Genomic DNA, 21,084 nt, shown 5'->3' with positions numbered 1-21,084 from the left:
ATATCTTGTAACATACCTCATTATGAGTCAGAGCCAAGTCTAAGCAGGTATACTTTTCAAATTGTATAATATTAAGTATAGTAAGTGTTCAAAGATTGAATTGAGCATAGAATTAGCTTTAAACCATGAAACCAGTGGCCAGAGGTGCTCAGTACCTTATGAGTACCAAGATTTGGCAGGCAGTTCAGTATAGCATGAGCCAGAGCTGGATTGTTGTCCTTCCCCAGTTTGAACAACAGAACAGGGAGGAGGGAAGGTACCTGCAAACACATACATGTGAGTTTAGATAAAGGAAACAGCAAATGAAAGTGAATACTTCAAAATTATCCAGATTCTAAATTCTTCTGGCAATTTTTGTCAACAGGCTGGGCCATCCTACCAGTGTGTGTGGTTTTTTTTGGGGGGGGGGGGGGGGGTCATTTATTGAATTATAAATACAAAATGATCTCAAAATTAAAACTTTCTACCTTTCTAACTTTACCAGCTCTTTTCCTCTTTTCAACCCCTTCAGTTTTTTGGGGCGATAGCATCTTATTACCCATGTACCCCACATAACCTTCTCAAATTTCCTCAGATGCTTTAAAAAAAAGAAAAATCTGTTTTGATATTTGAATAGATTAGAAAAATGTGTGTGAAAAAGATAAAATTCACAGTTATGAATCCACAGAGAAAAATGTCAACCACCATTTTAGCATGTTTTACCACATTGGTTTTGTTGTAGTGATCCAAACCATTGCTTTGGAAAACTGATGATCACACGTGTTCATCAAAAAAAGAAAGAAAAAAGACACAGAAGCCAATAGTTTTCCTCTAGAATGACAAAAAATAGTAGCTAACATGCAGCCAAATAATCTTAATAAGTAGTTGTATGTGTTTGTTTCTACTACCCCCAAAGTTGGGGTTAGTCTTTCATTTCATGTTTAAAATCAACCCTCCCTTTATTCATCATAACCACTTTCTTCTAGTGAAGACTAACTTATTTATTGACGCATACCTGTATGTATAAACAAACCCCTGCATGGTGAGCTGAGTCTCACATTAACCACTGCAGATTAATGGCTGCCCCACCTCCTGATCGTGGTCTTACCCATGGTCATGCAGGACTGAGTCAACAATCAACTTTACAGATTTACAGATGATATATCCCAGACAGAGATAGGAATAAAGGACAATGCAGTCTTAACGACAAAGACAGGAGCTATTGAGGGTCTCTGGACACATGTGGTCAATAACTCTGCAGTGTGAACAGCCTTTAATTACATAAAGCACTTAGTGTTGGCCTGCACCTTAGCTGTTGCATAGCAACGTCTTCACCTGCATAGCTTGATATGAAAAGTTAGGGCCACAAAGGAAGGAAAATTAGGTTTTTCTTCAAGTTAAACCTTTGGAGAATTTTCTGCTGATTCTAAACTACAACCTTACATCATATCAGTGTTTTTATACCTATTGTTCACCTTTGCATCTACTCTTGGCGGCTAGTTTCTCATCTCTAGTAACACAGAGATGCTGAAAAGCTACAAGGTTGCGTTTTGACTGTGACTGTAAGTGGACAGATGTGAGCTGATGTGATAATGCAAAAAGGAATTTCCAATGGACTCAAACATACCAATAGGTTTCCACCAACATGTTCAACAAGCAGCACAAATGATACTTTGGGAGCAATTAGATCAGCAGAGGGGAATAATCTGAGGTGTCTAATGAGCCCAGGTAACGAGGAGCCAATGACACCATGTGATATTTAATATGATTTTGAGGAGATAGTGACTCATTTTACAGTCCTATAAACCTGCAGAAAATACAGCAACTAAAGGCAAGTGAGGAGAAAAGCCATTACAGGTATCTTTTATGATGTTTTTTTAAAAAATATACACTGGAGCAGCAGGCCTTAATTCTTGTGGAAAAATATTCCACAATCTTGGTGCAACAGTGGCAAAAGCTCGGTCACCCTTGGTTTCAAGCCTGACGCGAAGCACAGTCAACAGATTCGGGTTGGCAGACCTGGAGCATGGGTATAAAGCAAGTCAGACAGGTACTCGGGTGGCTGACCATAAAGGAATCTAACGGGGGTAATGTGACAAGGTTTGTGTGATTTTGTCAGCAGCCTGGAAGCAGCATTCTGCACTGGCTGGAGAGGATCTATTGATGTTTTGCTGAGACATGTGAAAAGATAATTACAATAATCAAGATGCGATGATACAAACGCATGAATAATCATTTCAAGTTCAGAGCGGGACACAATAGACCCAAGTTTGGAATTATTTGTAGGTACAAGAAACATGTACGGGTCAAGACACTGATATGATTATCAAGATTCACCAAGACAAAACACCAAGAAATCGGAGGGAGGAACATACATTTGAGCTTAAAAACTCAATACAGCACGACACCGTAGAGACAGTACTATTAGGGGCCACAATGAGAACTTCACGTTCAGCTGTATTTAACTGTAAGAAGTTATTGGCAAACCAAACTTTAATTGCTGGCAGACAATCATACAGCACAGAGAGATTGTAAATTTTGTCAAGGTTAAAAGAATAGTATAGCTGGAGATAATCTGCGTACACATGATAGGACACACCTTTAAACATGCTGAGGATGTCCCCTGGGGCAGCATATAAATTGCAAAATAGGTCCTAAAACTGACCCCTGAGGCACCCCACAAGATAAGGGGGCAATTATGGACATTAAGGAACCAATAGCTACAGAAAAGGATATACCTGAGAAGTATGAAGCGAACCAGTCAACGACACTACCTGGGATGCCTACATGGCTGCCGAGCCTCTTTAATAAAGTGCTGTGGTCAATAGTGTCAAAGGTTGCACTGAGGTCAATCAGGACCAGGACAGAGCATTTACCACTGTCAGCAGCCATCAGGATGTCATTGGATACTCTGAGCAGAGCAGTTGAGTGCTTCTGAGGGTAACCAGGTTGAAATTTAAAAAGTATTATGTCTGTTAGAAAAAAAAAGGAACTAGTTGAGTTGCAACAACCTTTTCTAAAAATTTTGAAATAAAAGGAAGTTTTGATATAGGTCTCAAATTGTTTGGAATAGTGATTTCTACATTCGAGAGTTTATTTCTAAACTGGGAAAACAGAGAAATTTGGTAAAATGTACTTTCTTAGTAAATCATATGCCAAAAGCAGGATCTGTACTGTTTGGTAGCCTACTTAAAAAAAACAAAGTGTAACTCTCTAGACTTACTTTACTGTGTGATGAGTATGATTTAAAACGGTAATTGTTAGATTGTGACATGAGTTTACCATGAGCAAATGTCCTTTTTTATTTGTGTTCACAATTGTATAACTTATTTAGGATTTTCTGGCATTTTAGTACTAAACAAAGGAGACAATTGCAGTCTGGCTTTACTTTTTTTGTGGTTATATTGTAATTTTAAGTGTTTCACTCAAAATTTTAAGTAACTTTCACAAAGCTGAGGAGAAAAGCATTAACTACAGAGTCTCCGTGTGTTGATGTAAGCCGTGTGGATTAGCTACCTGGCAGGGATCGGCTGCAGCGATGGCCTGGCTTGCATTCAAAGCCAAGTGGCAGATGTCGTCCGGGCCCGTAATAATGAGATGGGCCACAATGAGGGTGAGGGAGCGCGGCAGGCAATGGCTGGATGACAGGGCAGATTGGACTGACAGTAGCCAATCAGCTGCTGCCGCTGGGTCAGCTGCCACTTTGCAGAGTATGGACAGAGCCACACTGAGCTCGCTGTACCAGGAACTGAGAGGAAGTGCTAATACTGGACCAGACTGAGAGATCACCACATATGAAAGAATAAAATGAGCAACTAATTAGTTTAAGCAAAAATGTTATAATTCCATAGATAAGCAAACAAATCCCTTAATAAACTCCCTTTGTAAAGCTTCCATTTTATTTGGATTTTGGTTCCAAAGATAATAAGAGAATAACTAGCATCAGTGATACCTGTCGAGGTTTATCTGTCTGTCTGCTGATCCTGGAAAGCAGACTGTGGGCTAAACCTTGGTTGAGCGTGCGTGTTCTCTGTTCAGTCAGTGCTTCGGTGAGACCCGAACAGGACAGGAGCTGCAGCACAGGAAGAACCAGAACTGGACTCGACCAGGGAGACAGCTCACCCTGCTCAGGGATCAAACTCAGAGCTGTATCAAGGACGGAGAGGAGGGAAGGGGATGGAAGGAGCAACAATGCAAATTGAAATCATAGGTCTAAAATTAGGTTGTATAGTAAGATAATGAAGAAGAAATAAACATTAAAAATAACAACAGGGAACTGAAACACAGCAGCATGTGAAAATGTGTAGCTGGGAAGAACTCAACTGACTTTTACAAGAACGTATGATATATGAATAAATCCATCTCATTGGGCACAAGTCATACATACTGTCTACTGTACATGTGGTGCATGATAAAACTATATATTCAATCTGTCTTGTAATCTTTTCTTTTGTATAGCATGGAAAATATAATTATTTGGACAAGATGCTGTGCATGGACTTAAAGATAATCAAGGTTAGATTAGCAACCAATTTACTTTTTAATACTATTAATACTTATTTAATACGGTCGTGCATTTTTCTCTGCTTAGAGCTAAATTACATAGAACTGTCTGGAAACTCTGTCAGATGTGTCAGTTCTTTGGAAGACATTTATCAAGAAACCTATGGGAGCTGATAAACACAACAGCAGCTGGGAACAGAGGTGTTATGGGTTTTGTATGCTGTAGTAGAAGGTTTACCCAGACGGAGCAGATTGGTCTGCTGAGCTGCAGGGGCCTCAAGCAGGAGCAAGGCAGCACCCAACATCAGCTCCTCCACTGGCAGCTCCTACAAATAGAAAATGCTGAAACACATGACCTACTGTGCAGTGCAGTATAGGACGTGCTAAAGGCCAAAATGTTTAAAAAAATGTTTTCAAAGAAAAATGATGAGTTAATCTTGTTGTATTACAAAGGTTTTCTTATCACCTGTTGGCAGGCAGGTATGAGCTGCTGTATTAAACTGAGAAGTGGTCGGCAGTCTCCATTTAACTTGAGGCAGCGCTGACAGGCACAAAGCAGTTGCAAAATAAGTGTGGCTCTCTCAGTCCTCCAGCGCTGCTCAGAGACTTCAAGGAGACTCTGAAGAAGAGCGTTGACAAAGCCGCACAGCTCCAGCACTGCCTCCACACTTTCCACCTATTTGCACAGAGAGGACAAAAGCTTGATAAAAATACATTAACTCATCTAGAACTGTGCAAGACAAAACTAAGTCTAACCATAACCCCTCTGGTGAAATATATTGTGCCTAGAGAATTCCACTAGGGGGGGGTGTATTCCCATTTAGCAGACCAATCTGCAGCTAGGATGCAGTGATGTGATCATTTTTACCTGACAAATAATCGTCTCTCTGATTTTTCTATTTTGGGATTATTGTACGTTTTGCATTTTTTCGATAAGCTAGCATTTGTTCGGGGACCAATATCACTGTTGTATGCCTTTGGTGTTTTTCCATAAAAGTCCTATATATAGAGGCTTTAATTAGTACAATTTTAGAATTGCCATGAAACCACAGTACTTATACTACAAACAAAGGTACACAGCAATAAAAAAAAGTAATTACAAGTTCTTGGTTGGAAAAGTCAGTAGTAAAAAGGCAGTAAACTGTTTTAGCTTGGTTGGTTTCAGTTTCGAAACGAAAAAGAAAGTTGGTACTTTTTGGAAAATGCAATAAACTCAGCAGGTTAACTGGTAACAGGTAAAAGTACCATGACTCGGTTTAAAAGTAGCATCGAACCAAAGATGGGTCATGGCTCACTACTTTGTGCCGGGAAAGAAATCAGTTAAAGAACGTTTCTCAATGAGACTGTAAAAAAAGAAAAGAATTTCCTTTACTATATCAATACATAAAATAATGTAAAAGAAGATCTCACCTCATGAAGGCCAAGCGCACAAACGTTTTGTGCATGAGTTTCAAGCTCTGAGCGGTCACTTTATGAGAAACGGTTATGCTACATTGATGAATATGGCTAGAGACTACTGTTGAAAATGGTTATCACTCAATTCAGTAGGCTGCTGTATCCAAAACAGGCAATCGGAAATTCTAATGCTCAGGTGGACTGAAAATACATTACAAAAAGTTAGGGATATTCGACTTTCGGGTGAAATTTCAGAATTGCACCATAACCTTTACAGCCGGACTTAATTTGACCTTCTCTAAACTGTTGGTACTTATTGCATAGCATGCTGTTCTCTAACAAGGTGATTAACCACAAAAATCACAACGTGACCGACCACTAAATGTTCTGATTTAATTACAATTTGAATTTAAACAGTCCTCGTTCATCGTGCTGTTCACATTTTGACATTACGAGACCAAGATGACGCCTAACGATTGACAAGTTCTTAAGACATTCACATTTATTGTTGTGGTATACAAACCACTGTTGCTTTTGTTTCAATAAATAGTTTGAGATGAAAAAAATTACCATTGCATGGTTCTACTTAAATGCCCTACTTTCATGATATAGTCACTGTAGCATGACTGTAGCAACTTTTTGTGAGTACTGTATGTTCTGTGGCCAGATAAGTATAATTTCAGCTCATTCAGGTTCTGACAAAATTAGTAGCCTCAGTCGAAAAGGTTTTAGAATTGTCATAAAAGTGTAAGGTGATGCACCAAGCGGCAAACTAAAAACACAGAAAATCTTTTTTTTGTACATTTATCAGCTAAATAAGGGTTCAAGCAAATTACCACATGACAGCTTATAGTTTTAGTTACATTTTACAAATCTTGAAAGAGTTGTTTCAAAGATGTCATCATCAAGGGAAGTGATTAGGAGCAAGTGGAAGGGGACTAACAAATCACACTTTCCTTTTTACTCTGGTGTTTAAAAGAATTAAATCAAATGTTTACCTGTAACATGCTTATATGAGCAACACTGTGTTGGTTTGTATTTAGTACATCGTCATACTTAAATTATGCATCAGAATCTGTCGGCAGGGACATCCCGTTACCAGACACAATGTTTTAAATATTTAAATGTTTGCATTGTAGATTTGTAGATACTTGTAAATAACTGTTTACATGCAGCTCTTCAATAATCAGTCACCTGCAACTGTGGAACCAGCTGGCAGAGGAAGTGCAGCAGGCTATCAGACATTGTGGAGGTCTTCTCCACGTCCTTTGTCTGGTGGACTGATCCAGTCTTGGGAGGTACAGGCAGCAGTACCCTGAGGAGGCTGTGGCGGAGAAGGGCATACTGGGGTTGTCTCTGAGGTTCACAGTACAGGTACTGCAGGAAGGGAGCCAGCATGATGATGTAGGCTGGTTCATTTCTGCAGTTTATAAAAACAAAATGAGTTAAAAAGGCACCTACAGTATAATTTATCAAAACTACAAATTACATGCATCAAATGCTTCTGGCTACTATCAGTGTGTTATGAAAGGTTTAGACCACTCAAAGATGTACGAGCTAAAGAAAGTGATTTATGATGCATGTCCCTTTGTATGTCTAAATATGTTTTTGTCTTCACTGCTGGTGTGAGTTACTTGGTATAAGCTGCTTATTTAGTTATATGGGATATTGTAGCCATGATAACCTGTCAGTAGCCTGCTGAATGAAGTCATCAATCTCCAGCAGCAAAGCTGACCAGCAATCCACTCGGTTTTCTAAAGCTGAGATGTATGGGTGTGGGTTGCTCCTGTAACACAAAAAGGACAGAGCAAAGGTCATGTTCACACCACAAATCCAGTGTCTGAGCTCTGATGTCATTCTCACGCATGGGACAGATTATACTAGTAAAGGTAAAGGATCATCGGAGAAAAATCATCCATTTGGGACATAATTACTATACTCATACCGAATATCCTCTCAAGCGATTTGTAGGATATTTCACTAGCCCACAATAATCATTAGCCTAATATTGTGTGGGGATGGTAAAAATATGTACGAAAATTCATGGCAAGAAAACTAATAGTTGTTCAGACATATTGCTTAAATTATATTTCATTTCATCCTTCAGTTGTTGATAAACTGTAGATAATTGTATGTGTAATGTGAAAGATATCACATTGGATATTCTCGTGTAAAAAAGGTTTTATCAACCACACATGTCTGTGAATCTTTCAGTGGTAATTCATCCAGTAATTGCAGAGACATTTTGTAAAGCAATATTGATTGGTGCTTACTGTTTCTGATTAGGTTTCTAAAAATTTCAAATGACGAAAATCAAGATTAATAAATTAATACAGATTTATCACTATGTATGTATTGTTTGTTATACAAAGTTTGCAACCTCCTATATTGAAAAGTCAAAAAAAAAAAAAAAAGAGTCAACTAAAACTTTTCCCCCCGGTAACATAATGTTTATTAAACATTTTGGTAATAAAATTCTTATTTCATCAGAAATTAGTATGAATTATTATTATTATTATTATTATTATTATTATGGTATAATAATAATAAAAACTTATATAGCGCTTTTCTACCTATTGGCCAACACTCACCGGGAGCAACTAAGTTGGGGTTCAGTGTCTTGCTCAAGGACACTTCGACATGTGACTGGAGGAGCCGGGGATTGAACCAATAATTCAATTCAACTTTATTTATATAGCGCCAATTCACAACAAAGTCATCTCAGGGCACTTTACAGAATAAAATCAAGAGTATAAAGATGTATAAAGAGAACCCAACAATTCCCCCTGGAGCAAACCATAGGCAACAGTGGAGAGGAAAGACTGTTGAACAACTGTCGGTTCAATCCCCGGCTCCCCGGGAAACATAGATACCTTCAGTTTAACTTCTCGTCTGTGCAGTTCAGTAGGAGTTTACTTCAGGCTTTCTGTGATGTGCTTTCTGCTTGAGGCTACAAGCTCCAGGCTTCATTATCAGATCTCCAAACCAGTTACCAGTAGCTGAATTGCACTGTGAATAATGCAAGAGTCAGTTTTGACCAAGAAGAAATGTGTCGAATAAGAAAAGACCATGTCTCTGGTTCTGGGGTCTTAAATGTATTACTTTTCATTGAACCCTCATGCTCGTGAGTTTGACAATGTGTCCTTGCTTATCTTGAGTACTCCAGTTTAAAGTTTTTAAAACTTTTTGAATTACCTTTTACAAATTTCTGAGAAGAACTCAAACGACTCAGATTTTCAAGGTAAAATACTTAACATAGGGATAATCTCTAATATAGGGACGAGCTTTATGGTGGTTAAGGGCATTTTATAATGTGCTGTAAAATAACCTTTCTGATGACAGAAACCAACCACATTTACATTATTTCTTCATGATGTTAATGTCTGTGTATTCTTTGGCAGCTACTTTTATCTGTGGCTTCTCAGTAACCCCATTACAAGGTTTTCCTGTCCTCTACCTTTCCTGTTCTGTGAGGGTAAACCATAGACAGCCTCCATTAGTCTTAAATGTACAAACCCATTAAGTCCAGACAAAATCCTGGGGTCAAATCCAAGGCAAAATACCTGTGTATTGTTAAGTCTCCAGTGCACAGACAGGCCAGAGGTTAATATAACAGGGTTAGAGTGTGAGGTGGCTGGACAACACCATCAGATCCACTTAGCCAGTGTATTCTATCAATCATCACATATCTAACGGTAGGAAGGAAGTTCAGTGACTGAGCATGTCTGTGCCTGTGACAGCCTGCAGCATGGGCCAGACTGAGCCCCCTCCCTTTCCCTCCCCCTGCTCTTTCCTCCCAGTCTTCACATGGTGTAATCTTTCTGACCATCTCTGTCCCCCCCCCTCCCCCCCTCCTCCTCAGGTTCCCTGTGGCTGTCCCCAAACCTTCAGCTTTAATACAGATCCCATCCATCAACCTCTCACACAGCTCCCTACTTTTCAACTGCCACTCACAAAACAAAATACAGGAAGTCAAGACAGAGAGGATTCTACTTCTTGTTCAACTTCAAGTTCACAAGCATACAAATTGGCCAGGTAAAACATCCTGAGGATGTCTGCAGGTTACAACAATGTCTGAGGTGAAGTCTGGGTCACAAACCTGTTTTTTATTTGAAAACATGACAGTGAGCTATCAAAGATTTCCCTTTAAAAAGTTGAAGGAATCTCCAAAAGTTAAAGTATTTTGTTTTTTTGTTTTTTTTTTGCAAATTACAACTGGTAAAAGCTTTTGTCCTAAAAAGCAATGTAAAATCTAACATTAAACAAAGGCAACCTGAGCAAACGCAAAATACGAGTTTGAAATGATAATTTTTTTGAAGCAATACAGTACTAGCTCCTTTTGAGATCCAGACCTTGGCCAGGCAGTTTCAACTCAGGATCTGATGGAGTCTCTGTAAAAGACAAGAATTCATGGTTCCCTTAAATACTGCTAGAATTGAGAAGTCTTAAATGTTTATTTAGTTTAGTTTTCACCTCACTGTTCATGTATGATAGCATTTCTACTCGGTTTCTTTCAGACAGTGGAGTCATGAAAACTGACCTCTATGGAGGTGAGATGCTTGCAGATCCTTTAGGTTTAAAACCCTTTCCAGTTTGATGGATGTAGTACACCTTTTTGCATCAATTGCTACAATTCTCATTTAAAACGTGTTTTTTTAGGTTGCTTTTGTCTTATTGCCAAAAGCTGACACTGACGGTCAAGCCAAATTTGTAGCTGTGTTTACTTATTGAATGCAGTCAAATTTTATTAATTTAAACAACTTTACAGCCAAACAAATGCAAAAGTATTCAGGTAACCGACAGTATGAGGCTGAGCACATATCACCCAACAGTTAATGCAGTGTGAAATAACTTTACATTCACTATAATTTGTGTTAGTGAAGATATGATATGTCAAGACTTTAACTCAGGTCAACTCATTGATTTTCCACTTAATAGTCCCCAATATTAAGGAGTTCCAAAAATCATTATATTTATTAATATCCAAAAGTAGAAATAACAGTCAAGTTGAAGTTTACATGCTTATCTGTCCAGACTCATTCTAATCTGTTCATCCAAGAGGATGTTGGTGTCAGATGCAATAAGATTCCCTGTGATACGAGGTCACAGTGACCTTTACTTTTGACAAACAAAATATACTCAGTTTATCCCTGAGTCCAAGGGGAAGTTTGTGCCAGCTTTGAACAAACCCGCTCAAGATGTTCTTGAGATATCACATTTACGAGGACAAGAAGGAGGAACATCCTGAACACTTACTGTACCTCCAACCAAAACTGTCAATGTAGCAGAGGCATAAAAAACGGACTTAGTGGCAGTTTTTATGTCAAGCTTTCAGTTTTACTGTGAACAATTATCAATATCATCATCACCATATTGATTTTTCAGTTCACAGTCTAATGGGCTTTTCTACTTCAATATAACTGCAAATTATCATGCCATTGTACCTGAGCAGACACACAATACAATACGTATGTGGGAAAGCCTGCAGGAGACAGTTAGGACAGGCTACACTACTACAGCCAGATTACCATCACATGAGAAATGAGCTAGAGCGGTGGATGGAGGCCTGAACTCTCCCTGATCCTGCTGAGGGCTGAAGTGGCTCAGACGCTCAGCAGCAGATTGCACAGGGCATCGGCGAGCAGACGGTCAACAATGGGCAGCAGTGTGCATCCTCCATTAATCCCGCAACATTTACAGTTACCCAGCAGTGCCAGGTCCAACGACCAATGGCAGGCCAGACTGCCAGGCCAATGGCGCCACCCTGCTGCCCTCAACACATTCATCTTCCCACCAGGGAGGATCAGGCCGCCAGACAGACGCAGACAACAGAGACAGCAATGAAAACAGAATGAGAAAGAAAAGGAGAATGGGAAGGTAGGAGTGAAAGAAAGAAGGGAAAACGTGGAAAAAAGAGAGGTTAAGAGGGAGCAAGTACAAAAATGAGGAAAGGGCATCAAAAGTAGAGATAGAAACACGGAGAACAGTAGGGAAGAAGAGAAACAAGAAGGAAAAGAGGTAAGAAAGAAAAAAGACAAAGCCCCTTAGTCTTTTTGTCACCCGCTGTAACTTATTAAGGAGGCCCCAGGATCTTGGCAGAGGTGCAGATTTAAGGCAAGAGGAGAAGGGGAGGCTCTGTCGCTAGCAGCAGCACAGCATTACATTATATCAGCATTGGGATACTCAACCAGTTCGAGAGCCCTGTACTACAGAGAATTCCCCCTGCTCTAAATAGTAACTGTGTGTATACTATGTACTCAGGCATGCGGGTATAACAGTTTCTGCCAGAATGAATGAGGAGCATCTGGTCTTAAATTTGCATTAATTTCCTACCTGATACTCAAAGCGATTTACACAGCTTTTTATTCCCTCATTTGCACACACAATCACACTGATGGGGGAGCTGCTATGCAGCTATGGACACTTCGACACGTGACTGGAGGAGCCGGGGATGGAACCAGAGACTGGGGGATTGGTGGACGCTCTACGTCCTGTGCCACAGTGTCCGCTACAGTAAACAGTGAAACTTGGAGAATTCCCTTGGATTCAAGGATGAACGAATAAGATTTGGGGGGGTCAAAGGTCAAGGGCACAGTAACTTCACCTCACATCTGTCCATTGTTGTGAATGCATTATCTCAGGAATGCCTTGTGGGCATTTCTACAAGTTTGACACAACCATCCATTTGATCTGGTGATCAGATGTCAAAGGTCACTGTGACCTCCACTCTGTCCTATATTTGTAAGCACAATTTCAAAGAAATGTCTTGAGGGAATATCATCAAATTTTGTATATCCATCCATCTTAGACTCAAGGGTGAACTCCCTAGTTGGTGGGAAAAGGTTCAGGTCACTATGACCTGAATCTCATCACATCTGGCACAAACGTCCACTTGGTTTGGGCACATTAACGGAGTCAGGACAGACCTGGATGTTAGATGCTACTAGTTCACAGAGGCATCCATGATGCATAATACTACTTTATGCTAAAACTGTACTTACAAAATAATAGAGTAATACCAATACAGTAAAACTGCAGATAGGGAAATTCAGACAACTGGGCAGGTTGATGAAAATTTATCAAGATTATCTAAAGCTTTCAGTCTCTCAGTATGTGACATCTAGCCTACAAAGGCTAAAGGTACTGTGTTTTTACAGGGGGAGGGGTGATGCGTCCACGTAATCAATTACAAAAATGACGTTGAGTAACTTGCACTGATGTCTAGCAAGCAGGGCTCAGAATTAATGGTGTCCTGTTGTCCTGGGGACAGAAAGATTTGGGATCTGGGACAGTTTTGGTACAATAAAGAAAATTACCTCACAGTACACGGATTTAGTTGTTGAAGGTTAACTAGAGAACAAAAATATAAAATTACGGTCTGAGCCCGTAGTTCTCAGACCCACAGTCAAAAAAATTATAATATTTCCTAGCATACAGTTGCCAACTAATTATTCAATCCTACTATCAGATTCTACTCATGCTGTTGATTCCTCCCCTTCCAGTTCTGCAGTCATAGGTGCAAAAACAGGTTAAAGTTGGAAGTGAGTTATGTCTCCTAAAGCAAAGCAAAATGTCAGCATTTCACTGCTGCACTCTAAAAGAGCCAAATAGACCTAATATTAAGATATAATTGTGACTATGAAATGATCTAGTATTTTGTCGATATTGTTTGTCCTTTCAGCTTATCCTGTGAGTTCAGGGTCGCCACAGTGGATCATTTGTCCGCATGTTGATTTGTCACAATATTTTTTTCTTACTTCCTGACACAACCCTCCCGTATTTCTACGGTGCTCAGGGCCGGTGCTGCATGGCTGGGGATGGGGATGGGGATGGGGATGGGCTGTTGGGGATTCAGTGTCTTGCCCAGATACAGTTCGACATGTGGTCGGGAAGACCGGAGCAGGAACCTCCGACCCTATGGTCGATAGGTGCCCACTCTACCAACCGACCACTGCCACCCCTAGAAATCTGCAGATAATATAAATATGAATTTTCAAACTGATATTTTAGCTGTTATAGCAATTTCTTTAGTAACTAAAGTAAACTGAACTGTTTACTGTGTATTCTATATACAGTACATTTCCATCACAGTATGTCAATCAGAAGGTTTGAATTATGCCCTCTAGTGCATACTTTGTCATCTTTGTTTGTTTAAAGAGAAAATGACTGAATAAAATATTGAAATATAAATGATTGATGAATTAATGTTTTTTTATTTTGAGCCAATTAATTGTTATAATAATTAGAAAATAAAAAAAGAACAACTTGAAAATAATTTATTTTTACAATTAATCGATTATCTACAATCAATAGGTTAATCAACAAAAAGAGTAAGAGACAAAGTCAGTAAGAGATACTGACCTGATGGAGTATGGACAGGTGAAGTGCGTTTCTCTGTCTCGCTGGTCTGCCTGCATCTGTAGCATCCGTCCGATGACCTTTATTAACCCCTGGATGTTTCTGTTCACAGTAACAAAGAGGACACATAGAATGTCATTGGACAGATTGGTCTAAACATGTGCAAACTAGATCCAAAAGAAGCAAGATCAATATCAGTGAAGGGATCCTTTAAATAAAGTGGGACGGCACTAAATACAAATGTAAACAAACCCCAAGATGGCCCGTGATCCGGAATGATCTGCAGTATTAAGACCTGGAGGTAATGATTATTATCTGTGCTTTTGTCATTGAGAGACTCCTTTCACATTGCCCACATAAAAAATATTCATTTGTTCAGCTTTAAACACCTATATTATTTACTTCTGAAAGAAAAGAGCATTGTAGTCAACTATTGCTGTTCCACCAACCACTGAGAATAAGGTCAGTTTAAATGCTGACTCAACGCTTTCTATCCAAGATGACTAATTTCATGTTGGATAGAAAAGGTCACTTTGCAATTAGAAATCCACCTCCTGCTCTGATGGTTAGGACATGAAAAGAATGAATGGATCACACAAAGACAATGTGGCAGTATGTCATTATTGAAAGCTGAATTATAGTTTTACTTCTTGCATCCAGGTGCTGTTAATGTTGTCCCCTGTTTTTTGACATAGTCCTGCCATCAAATAAAGTGGGGGTGGTGCATTATGAGACAGTCAGACACTGTGCCCAGACACAGACACACGGACAGGATGGGATATTTCAGGTAATGATAGAAAGCTGTGGTTCATAATTTAACAAGGTGATCTAGAGCACTTAAGTCACGAATATTAATTTTAAATTAAAATACAAAAAATATGCTATAATGTAACTTACTTAATGACAAGTCCCCCATAATCAGGGCTATTATGTCATGAAAAATTGGATTTTTAGGTAACCATTTACAAATCACAAACCCTCTTATTTACTGTTTTCTACAGATGAATCTAGAAATTGACTGAGGCTAATTGAATTAACTGGAAATAGTTTAGAAGGCACACACCTGTGTATATAACACCACACAATTCACCACATATCAGGATTAAACGATTAGTCCAAGGAACTCTCTGTAGACCTTCACAATAACATCTGAGACACAGATCAGGACAAGTATTAATAACTATTCCTAAAGCTTTCATTTTCCCAGGAGCACAGTGGCCTCAATAACAGCAGGCTTCCTAGAGTTGCCCATTTGGCTAAGTTGAATGACCAGACTATAACGGACCTTGACCAGTCAGATGACTAGAATCCAGAAAGTCATACTTCAGATGTTTTCTACAGAGATGGGAAAAGAGGCAAAAGTTCAACATCTCAGTGACAATACATCAAACAGACCATTAGGGTTTGGTGGTTAGACAGACGCCGCAGCCTAATTGAGGTTTGTCACAGACATTTAAACAATTTAAGGCATGAAGGCAAAGATTATGTGGTATAATGACCAAACATTTAACTCTTTAGTCAAGAACTCTAAGAACTGTCTGGCAACAACTATTCACTGCTAATACCAATCATGGTGATGGCAGCATAGGGAGCTTCTCAGCAGCAGGGACAGGGAAACTGGTCAGAGTTGAGAAAAGAATGAATACAGCCAAATACACAGACATTATTCAAGACAACTTGATACATACTTGGGGGACAACTAGTCCATATGAAAACAACACTGGAGTGTCTTCAAGACAAGTCTTCTGACTTTCTTTGAGTGGTTAAACCAGAGCCTAAAGTTAAAACCCAACAGAACATCTGTGGAAAGACCTGATATTACTTTACAGAAACCTCCCTTAAATCTGACAGACTTTAAGTGGATTTGTAAGAAGACAATGGGATAAACTGTTCAAATCTATGTGTAAGAATCTTGTAGACTTACCCAAGAACATTTATTTGGGTGTTTTTATTTTATTTACTTTTTTTGCAATGAGGTAAAGGGAGGCATCACAATATAGGGTGGTATAAAAGTTGATGGTTATACCGTGTGCATTTCATTAATACTATTCATAAAACAATGCAATGTATAAGCTCACCTGTGCAGCCTCTGCAAAAGGCACCAAATCCAAACATGCAGCTTTAGAATGGGAAGAGAAGGACTGATCTCCCACCCCCAAAAAATATTTTAAAATCAGCAGTATGGGATTACTCTGGAAATTTTAAAAAAACAAATATAGGATTGTCCTTGAGGACAGATATGTAGTTTGCTGAGGGCACAAACTCCATATCTTACATATAAAGCTCTGAATGGTCAGGCCCCATCATGTATAGAAGATCTCAAAGCACCATATCATCCCAGTAGACCACTTCGATCTCAGAATGCAGGCCTACTGGTGGTTCCCAGAATTTCCAAAGGTAGTATGGGAGGTAGAGCCTTTAGCTATCAAGCTCCTCTACTGTGGAACCAGCTCCCAGTTCAGATTCGTGAAGCAGACATCCTCTCTACTTTTAAGTGTAGGCTTAAAACCTTCCTCTTTAATAAAGCATCTAGTTAGTTATAGTTATGCTGCTATAGGCTTAGACTGCTGGGGGACCCACCCCCCAATGCACTGAGCTTCTATCCTCCTCTTGTCCCTTTCTCCTCTCACCCCACAATTGTCACCACTGTATGTCATTAACTCTGTGTGTTCTCTCCCGTACTTTTTTTTGTCCCTCTGTCCCCCTCTCTCTGTCCCTTTCTGCAGTTGTCCCTGGCTTTGAAGCTCTGTGTCTTCCAGCGTGCAGCTACTGATCCTACCAATCTGCCCGATGTTTTGTTGTTGCTTTTTTTTGTTGCTCTGTTCTTTTCTCTCTTCACTTTCCACTCACCCCAAACGGTTGAGGCAGATGTCCGTCCACCCTGAGCCTGGTTCTGCTGGTTCTTTCTTCCGTTAAAGGGAGTTTTTCCTCTCCACTGTTGCCTATGGCTTGCTCAAGGGGGAATTGTTGGGTTCTCTTTATACATCTTTATAATCTTGACTTTATTCTGTAAAATGCCCTGAGATGACTTTGTTGTGAATTGGCTCTATATAAATAAAGTTGAATTAAATTGAAATAGCCACTAAGGGAGGAAACAGCTCAAACATGTTCATGCATCTTGGAGAACAACATGCCACTTAGTAGATCAGAGAATGTATTCAAGTAACATAGATTAAGTAACATTTTGTGTTACATACTTTTATCTAACATTTGAATGCAGTATCTTTACTCATAAGGGCTGTAACACATGAAGCCGACATTAAAGAAGCACAGAACACCAACTGCGTCAGCTCATGTCACCTTTCATGTTTGCTGACAAGTGACACTTAAACACACAGAAAAGGTGAGAGCTTGCAGGCAAGTAGCATGCACATTCCTCTGTTGCATGACAGGAAGTAAAAGACCTGAGAGCACATATGTTCAAACTGTCAACAAAACAGCATTTTATACCAGTTTTATAACAACAGTACATCTGCCCAAGGGCATGTCTGATACAAAGGTAAAAGTTGTACTGACATTGTTAATACCGTTGCGTCTTCTATTGCCCTGATTCGATAAGCAGCCAATCAGAGCAGTTTCTGTCAACAACAGGAGCAACAGCAATTCATCCTGCTTAATTGGCCAAATAGCTGCCAATGAAGATCTGATTGTGAGACAACAACAACTAGCTTTTAGCTAATGAGGTATTTTTAGACTGTAGTATGAGTACTTTGACTTGGATGTAAATACTTCCTCCATCATATTAATAAGTACGTATACCGTGAAACCACGTTTATCATACAGTGAACAACGTCTCATACTGTTGCAACACTAGTAAGAACTCAAATATCTTTTATTTTTATTTATGTACACATTGTGCTGAAGGGGAGAAGGGCACCATACAAGCATACAAACACACACTGACTGACACGTATTTCATGCATGTGTGAACAGACTCATTTGATTTATGACTGGACTAAAGCCACTACTGGCTTCTACTTGTCTCTCATTGCTTGATCCTAATAAATGTACATGACTATTAAACTATTACATCCTGTTATTTCCTGACATTAACATGCCATCTACAACAATGAGCTAAATTACAGGGTAGCACAGTGAATATGTCAGTCCTCACCACCCCCTGTAATTCTAATCCCACCCCAAGTGAAAAGTTAAAAGTTTTTTCCTGTTAAGTCTGTTTTGCTGTATCTTGCCAGTTCCCATCCATCACATGCTCGTCTGGTTTAAGTTGGCTCGTAGTCACAGAGGAAGATACTCGGAAGGATGGGCCTACTGATACATGATGGATAAACTCTCTTTGTTGTACATTTATAAGAACCACTACCTCAACCACTATACATGTGGTTGAGGAATCCAATACCTCTAAGCTGTTATGATGTTACTGCGAAACATATAAGTGTGCTTTATGTACCTGGCAGAGGGCAAAAAGTTGAGGACACTGTTGAGGATGTAGTTCAGGTCTGCGTGGCCCTGATCCACCAGGAGTACCACAGCATCACAGCAGGCCGCTCGCACCAGCGCACAGTCACTGCTGCACTGCTGCCACAGAGCCTCCAATGCTGGGCCCTGATACACAACAACAATAGTAAACCATATTTACTTTTACCTTCTAAGTAACATTAAATCACACTTTGGTATTCATTATGCCACTGTCACATATTCTGATACAACAGGAAGCTGTTCACATCCGTGAGTAACTAACCTGAGTGGAAGACTGGGTAATTTTTCCATTTTGCTCTTTCTCCTTTAGCACAGCAGCAACAAGATTTCTCACTGCCTGGAAAACAAAAAACACCTGACTGCAGTGTTTGACTCTTAACAAACAGAATATTTCTTCGAATGATAAAAGACTGGAAATGTGTGTATGACACACTGTTAATGACCCTAATTTGGGGAGTACATGTCTATCAACAGTATTGTCTTCCCTGTGACGTTCTTATGTTTACATTTCTGTGCTTCGGATGACGAAGTAATTTCTCAAGTCCAGGAATTTTTCTAGTTCTGATGATGTCATGTAATTTTTCATTCTTAGAAGGATGTAGTCTTGGTCAACTTGCTCCACCAGAAACCCACCACTGTGATTTGAAACCCCCCCCAGATTACATGAAGTTTCATGAAGAGGAGTTTCAGCTAGAAGCAAAGAGATGTTTTCACATATGAAAGGCATAAGGAATTTTATATCATTTGCCCTCGAACAAGAAACATTGGAAGAAAAAAGCTTGAAAAGCTTAATGCAATTTAAATTGTTCCATTTAATTAAATTACTGTTAAATCTTTCATGAGTGTAAAAAGCTGGATTTTTAGTCTGCTTGGGCCCTGTGCCAGGTGCAAATCCAAATCTGACATAATATCTTATACTCTAAAGTAGTTATGGCTTGCGTGTTAGCAAACACCTAGTTATAACAATAAGATTAACATTTTAATAGGTTGCTAGCTAACTGCAGGCGTTTAATGAGACGGGACAGCATTAAGAAGGACAATGGTTGCAGAAGTGAGAGGTATGCGAAAGTACTACAACTGTAACAAAAAAACTAACTCTATTCTGGCCCAAACTCAGCAGCTTACCTGGGCTTGTATGACGGGGCTGGGAAAATCTAATCGTGTCTTGAAACTCTCCATCATATCTGCATGTCATACCTGAGAGCAGAAGGAACATCCATTAGAATATATTAATATAGCCAACAAATTTCTGTACTTTCACTTCAAAGAGCAATAAAAAAAAAAGAAAAAAAAAAGAACGTTTCATAAAGGAAGCCTGTTGAGAACATTCTACTTGAGTCAAGAATATTAAGTATCACTGCTGTTAAAGTCAGTCTATGAAACGAAGGCTAAGTGGTCCAGCCACCTGTTGCTTCACAGCACTAAGGGTTTAAACATTCCGTGAAGGAGCACTGCTTGGAGGTATTCAGGGACGAACTGTTTGAAAACTGATCTCCTGTCTGTGTTATCTAATTATTGGCCCGCAGCCATGACATAATTTTGCATTAAATTATTCACGAGTGATCATTAAACTACCTTGCAGGTTGCTAAGCAGAGGAGCAGCCTGTGTTGTTGTGCTTGTCCTTGCAATATGGTGTGCAGGTGCTGGCCACCAGCTGTCTAAGCCACAACGCCACCCATCTAATCAGGATGCTTTCTTAAAAGAGGATTTTAACAGTTTTACAATTTTAGGAAGTAACCCTTTTTGTTTTTCCTGTCAAGAGCAACATGAGGAGATCAATGTGCACTAAGTATGGAGCTGAAGGCAGTTAGATAAAATTAGCATCAAGACTGGAAGCAGCTAAAACCACATAAGTCCTTTCCCCATTTCTATTTGTGTACAGATTAAATAAACAAGATATAATGTGACAAATAGGAAACTGCAGAGGTGATGGTAGATGCCCAGGTGGTTTCAAATCAGTGATAAGCTAACAGCCTCCCAGCTCTAGCTACACACCCAACTCACACCAACAAGCCAATTAGCATATTGTCCACTGCTTACTTAATGTTTCTCACAGAACTGTTGTTTTCAGGGTGGGGAAGCCCCTCAGAGTGGATGTAGTTATTGTTAAGGCTACAACAATTAAGAATACATTTACAAAGAATCCACCGGGCTGTTAAATTTCCTCAAGTCCAACATGGCATATTGTCTTTGTTTGTTCAGTTTATTGACAGCACACTAAGACAACCTGAGCTGACATTCATTCATCCATATCCACAAAAGCAAAGTCACCATATCGACTTAATAATATCTCTGTGAAGTTCAAGAAGAAGGTTGGTTATGGGGACTGTTGTGGCTGAGACATGATGGTCTCCTTTGCCTTGTCCATACCCAATCAAGCACTGACATAACCTGAGCTTTATACTCTG

The 21,084-nt window shown here is 39.5% G+C and overlaps 1 protein-coding gene across 7 annotated transcripts in view; it reads right to left on the bottom strand.

The window, feature by feature from the left end:
• Positions 1-21,084, bottom strand: part of focad (focadhesin) — a 52,371-nt gene that overhangs the window by 26,160 nt on the left and 5,127 nt on the right. For 4 of the 7 annotated variants that reach the window (XR_010915693.1, XR_010915694.1, XM_067523312.1 and 1 more), the window contains exons 2-12: positions 19,801-19,872; positions 18,938-19,012; positions 18,647-18,801; positions 14,239-14,337; positions 7,562-7,663; positions 7,072-7,297; positions 4,949-5,158; positions 4,721-4,808; positions 3,932-4,125; positions 3,496-3,756; positions 156-260 (exon numbers count right to left, since the gene is read on the bottom strand). Coding sequence is in view for 5 of the 7 variants with exons in the window: in XM_067523312.1 (XP_067379413.1) it covers positions 156-260; positions 3,496-3,756; positions 3,932-4,125; positions 4,721-4,808; positions 4,949-5,158; positions 7,072-7,297; positions 7,562-7,663; positions 14,239-14,337; positions 18,647-18,801; positions 18,938-19,012; positions 19,801-19,857 (1,572 nt within the window). In the remaining 2 variants the exon portion in view is untranslated. Of the gene's footprint in view, positions 1-155; positions 261-3,495; positions 3,757-3,931; positions 4,126-4,720; positions 4,809-4,948; positions 5,159-7,071; positions 7,298-7,561; positions 7,664-8,750; positions 8,897-14,238; positions 14,338-15,298; positions 15,398-15,520; positions 15,571-18,646; positions 18,802-18,937; positions 19,013-19,800; positions 19,873-21,084 lie in introns of those variants that run through there. The other 3 variants (XM_067523313.1, XM_067523314.1, XM_067523317.1) reach the window with 3 other exon arrangements.

This window comes from Channa argus, chromosome 12, assembly GCF_033026475.1.
Source record: "Channa argus isolate prfri chromosome 12, Channa argus male v1.0, whole genome shotgun sequence".
NCBI lineage: Eukaryota > Metazoa > Chordata > Actinopteri > Anabantiformes > Channidae > Channa > Channa argus.
The sequence above is the reverse complement of the archived record's forward strand: the minus strand, read 5'-3'. Positions and strand labels throughout refer to the sequence as shown.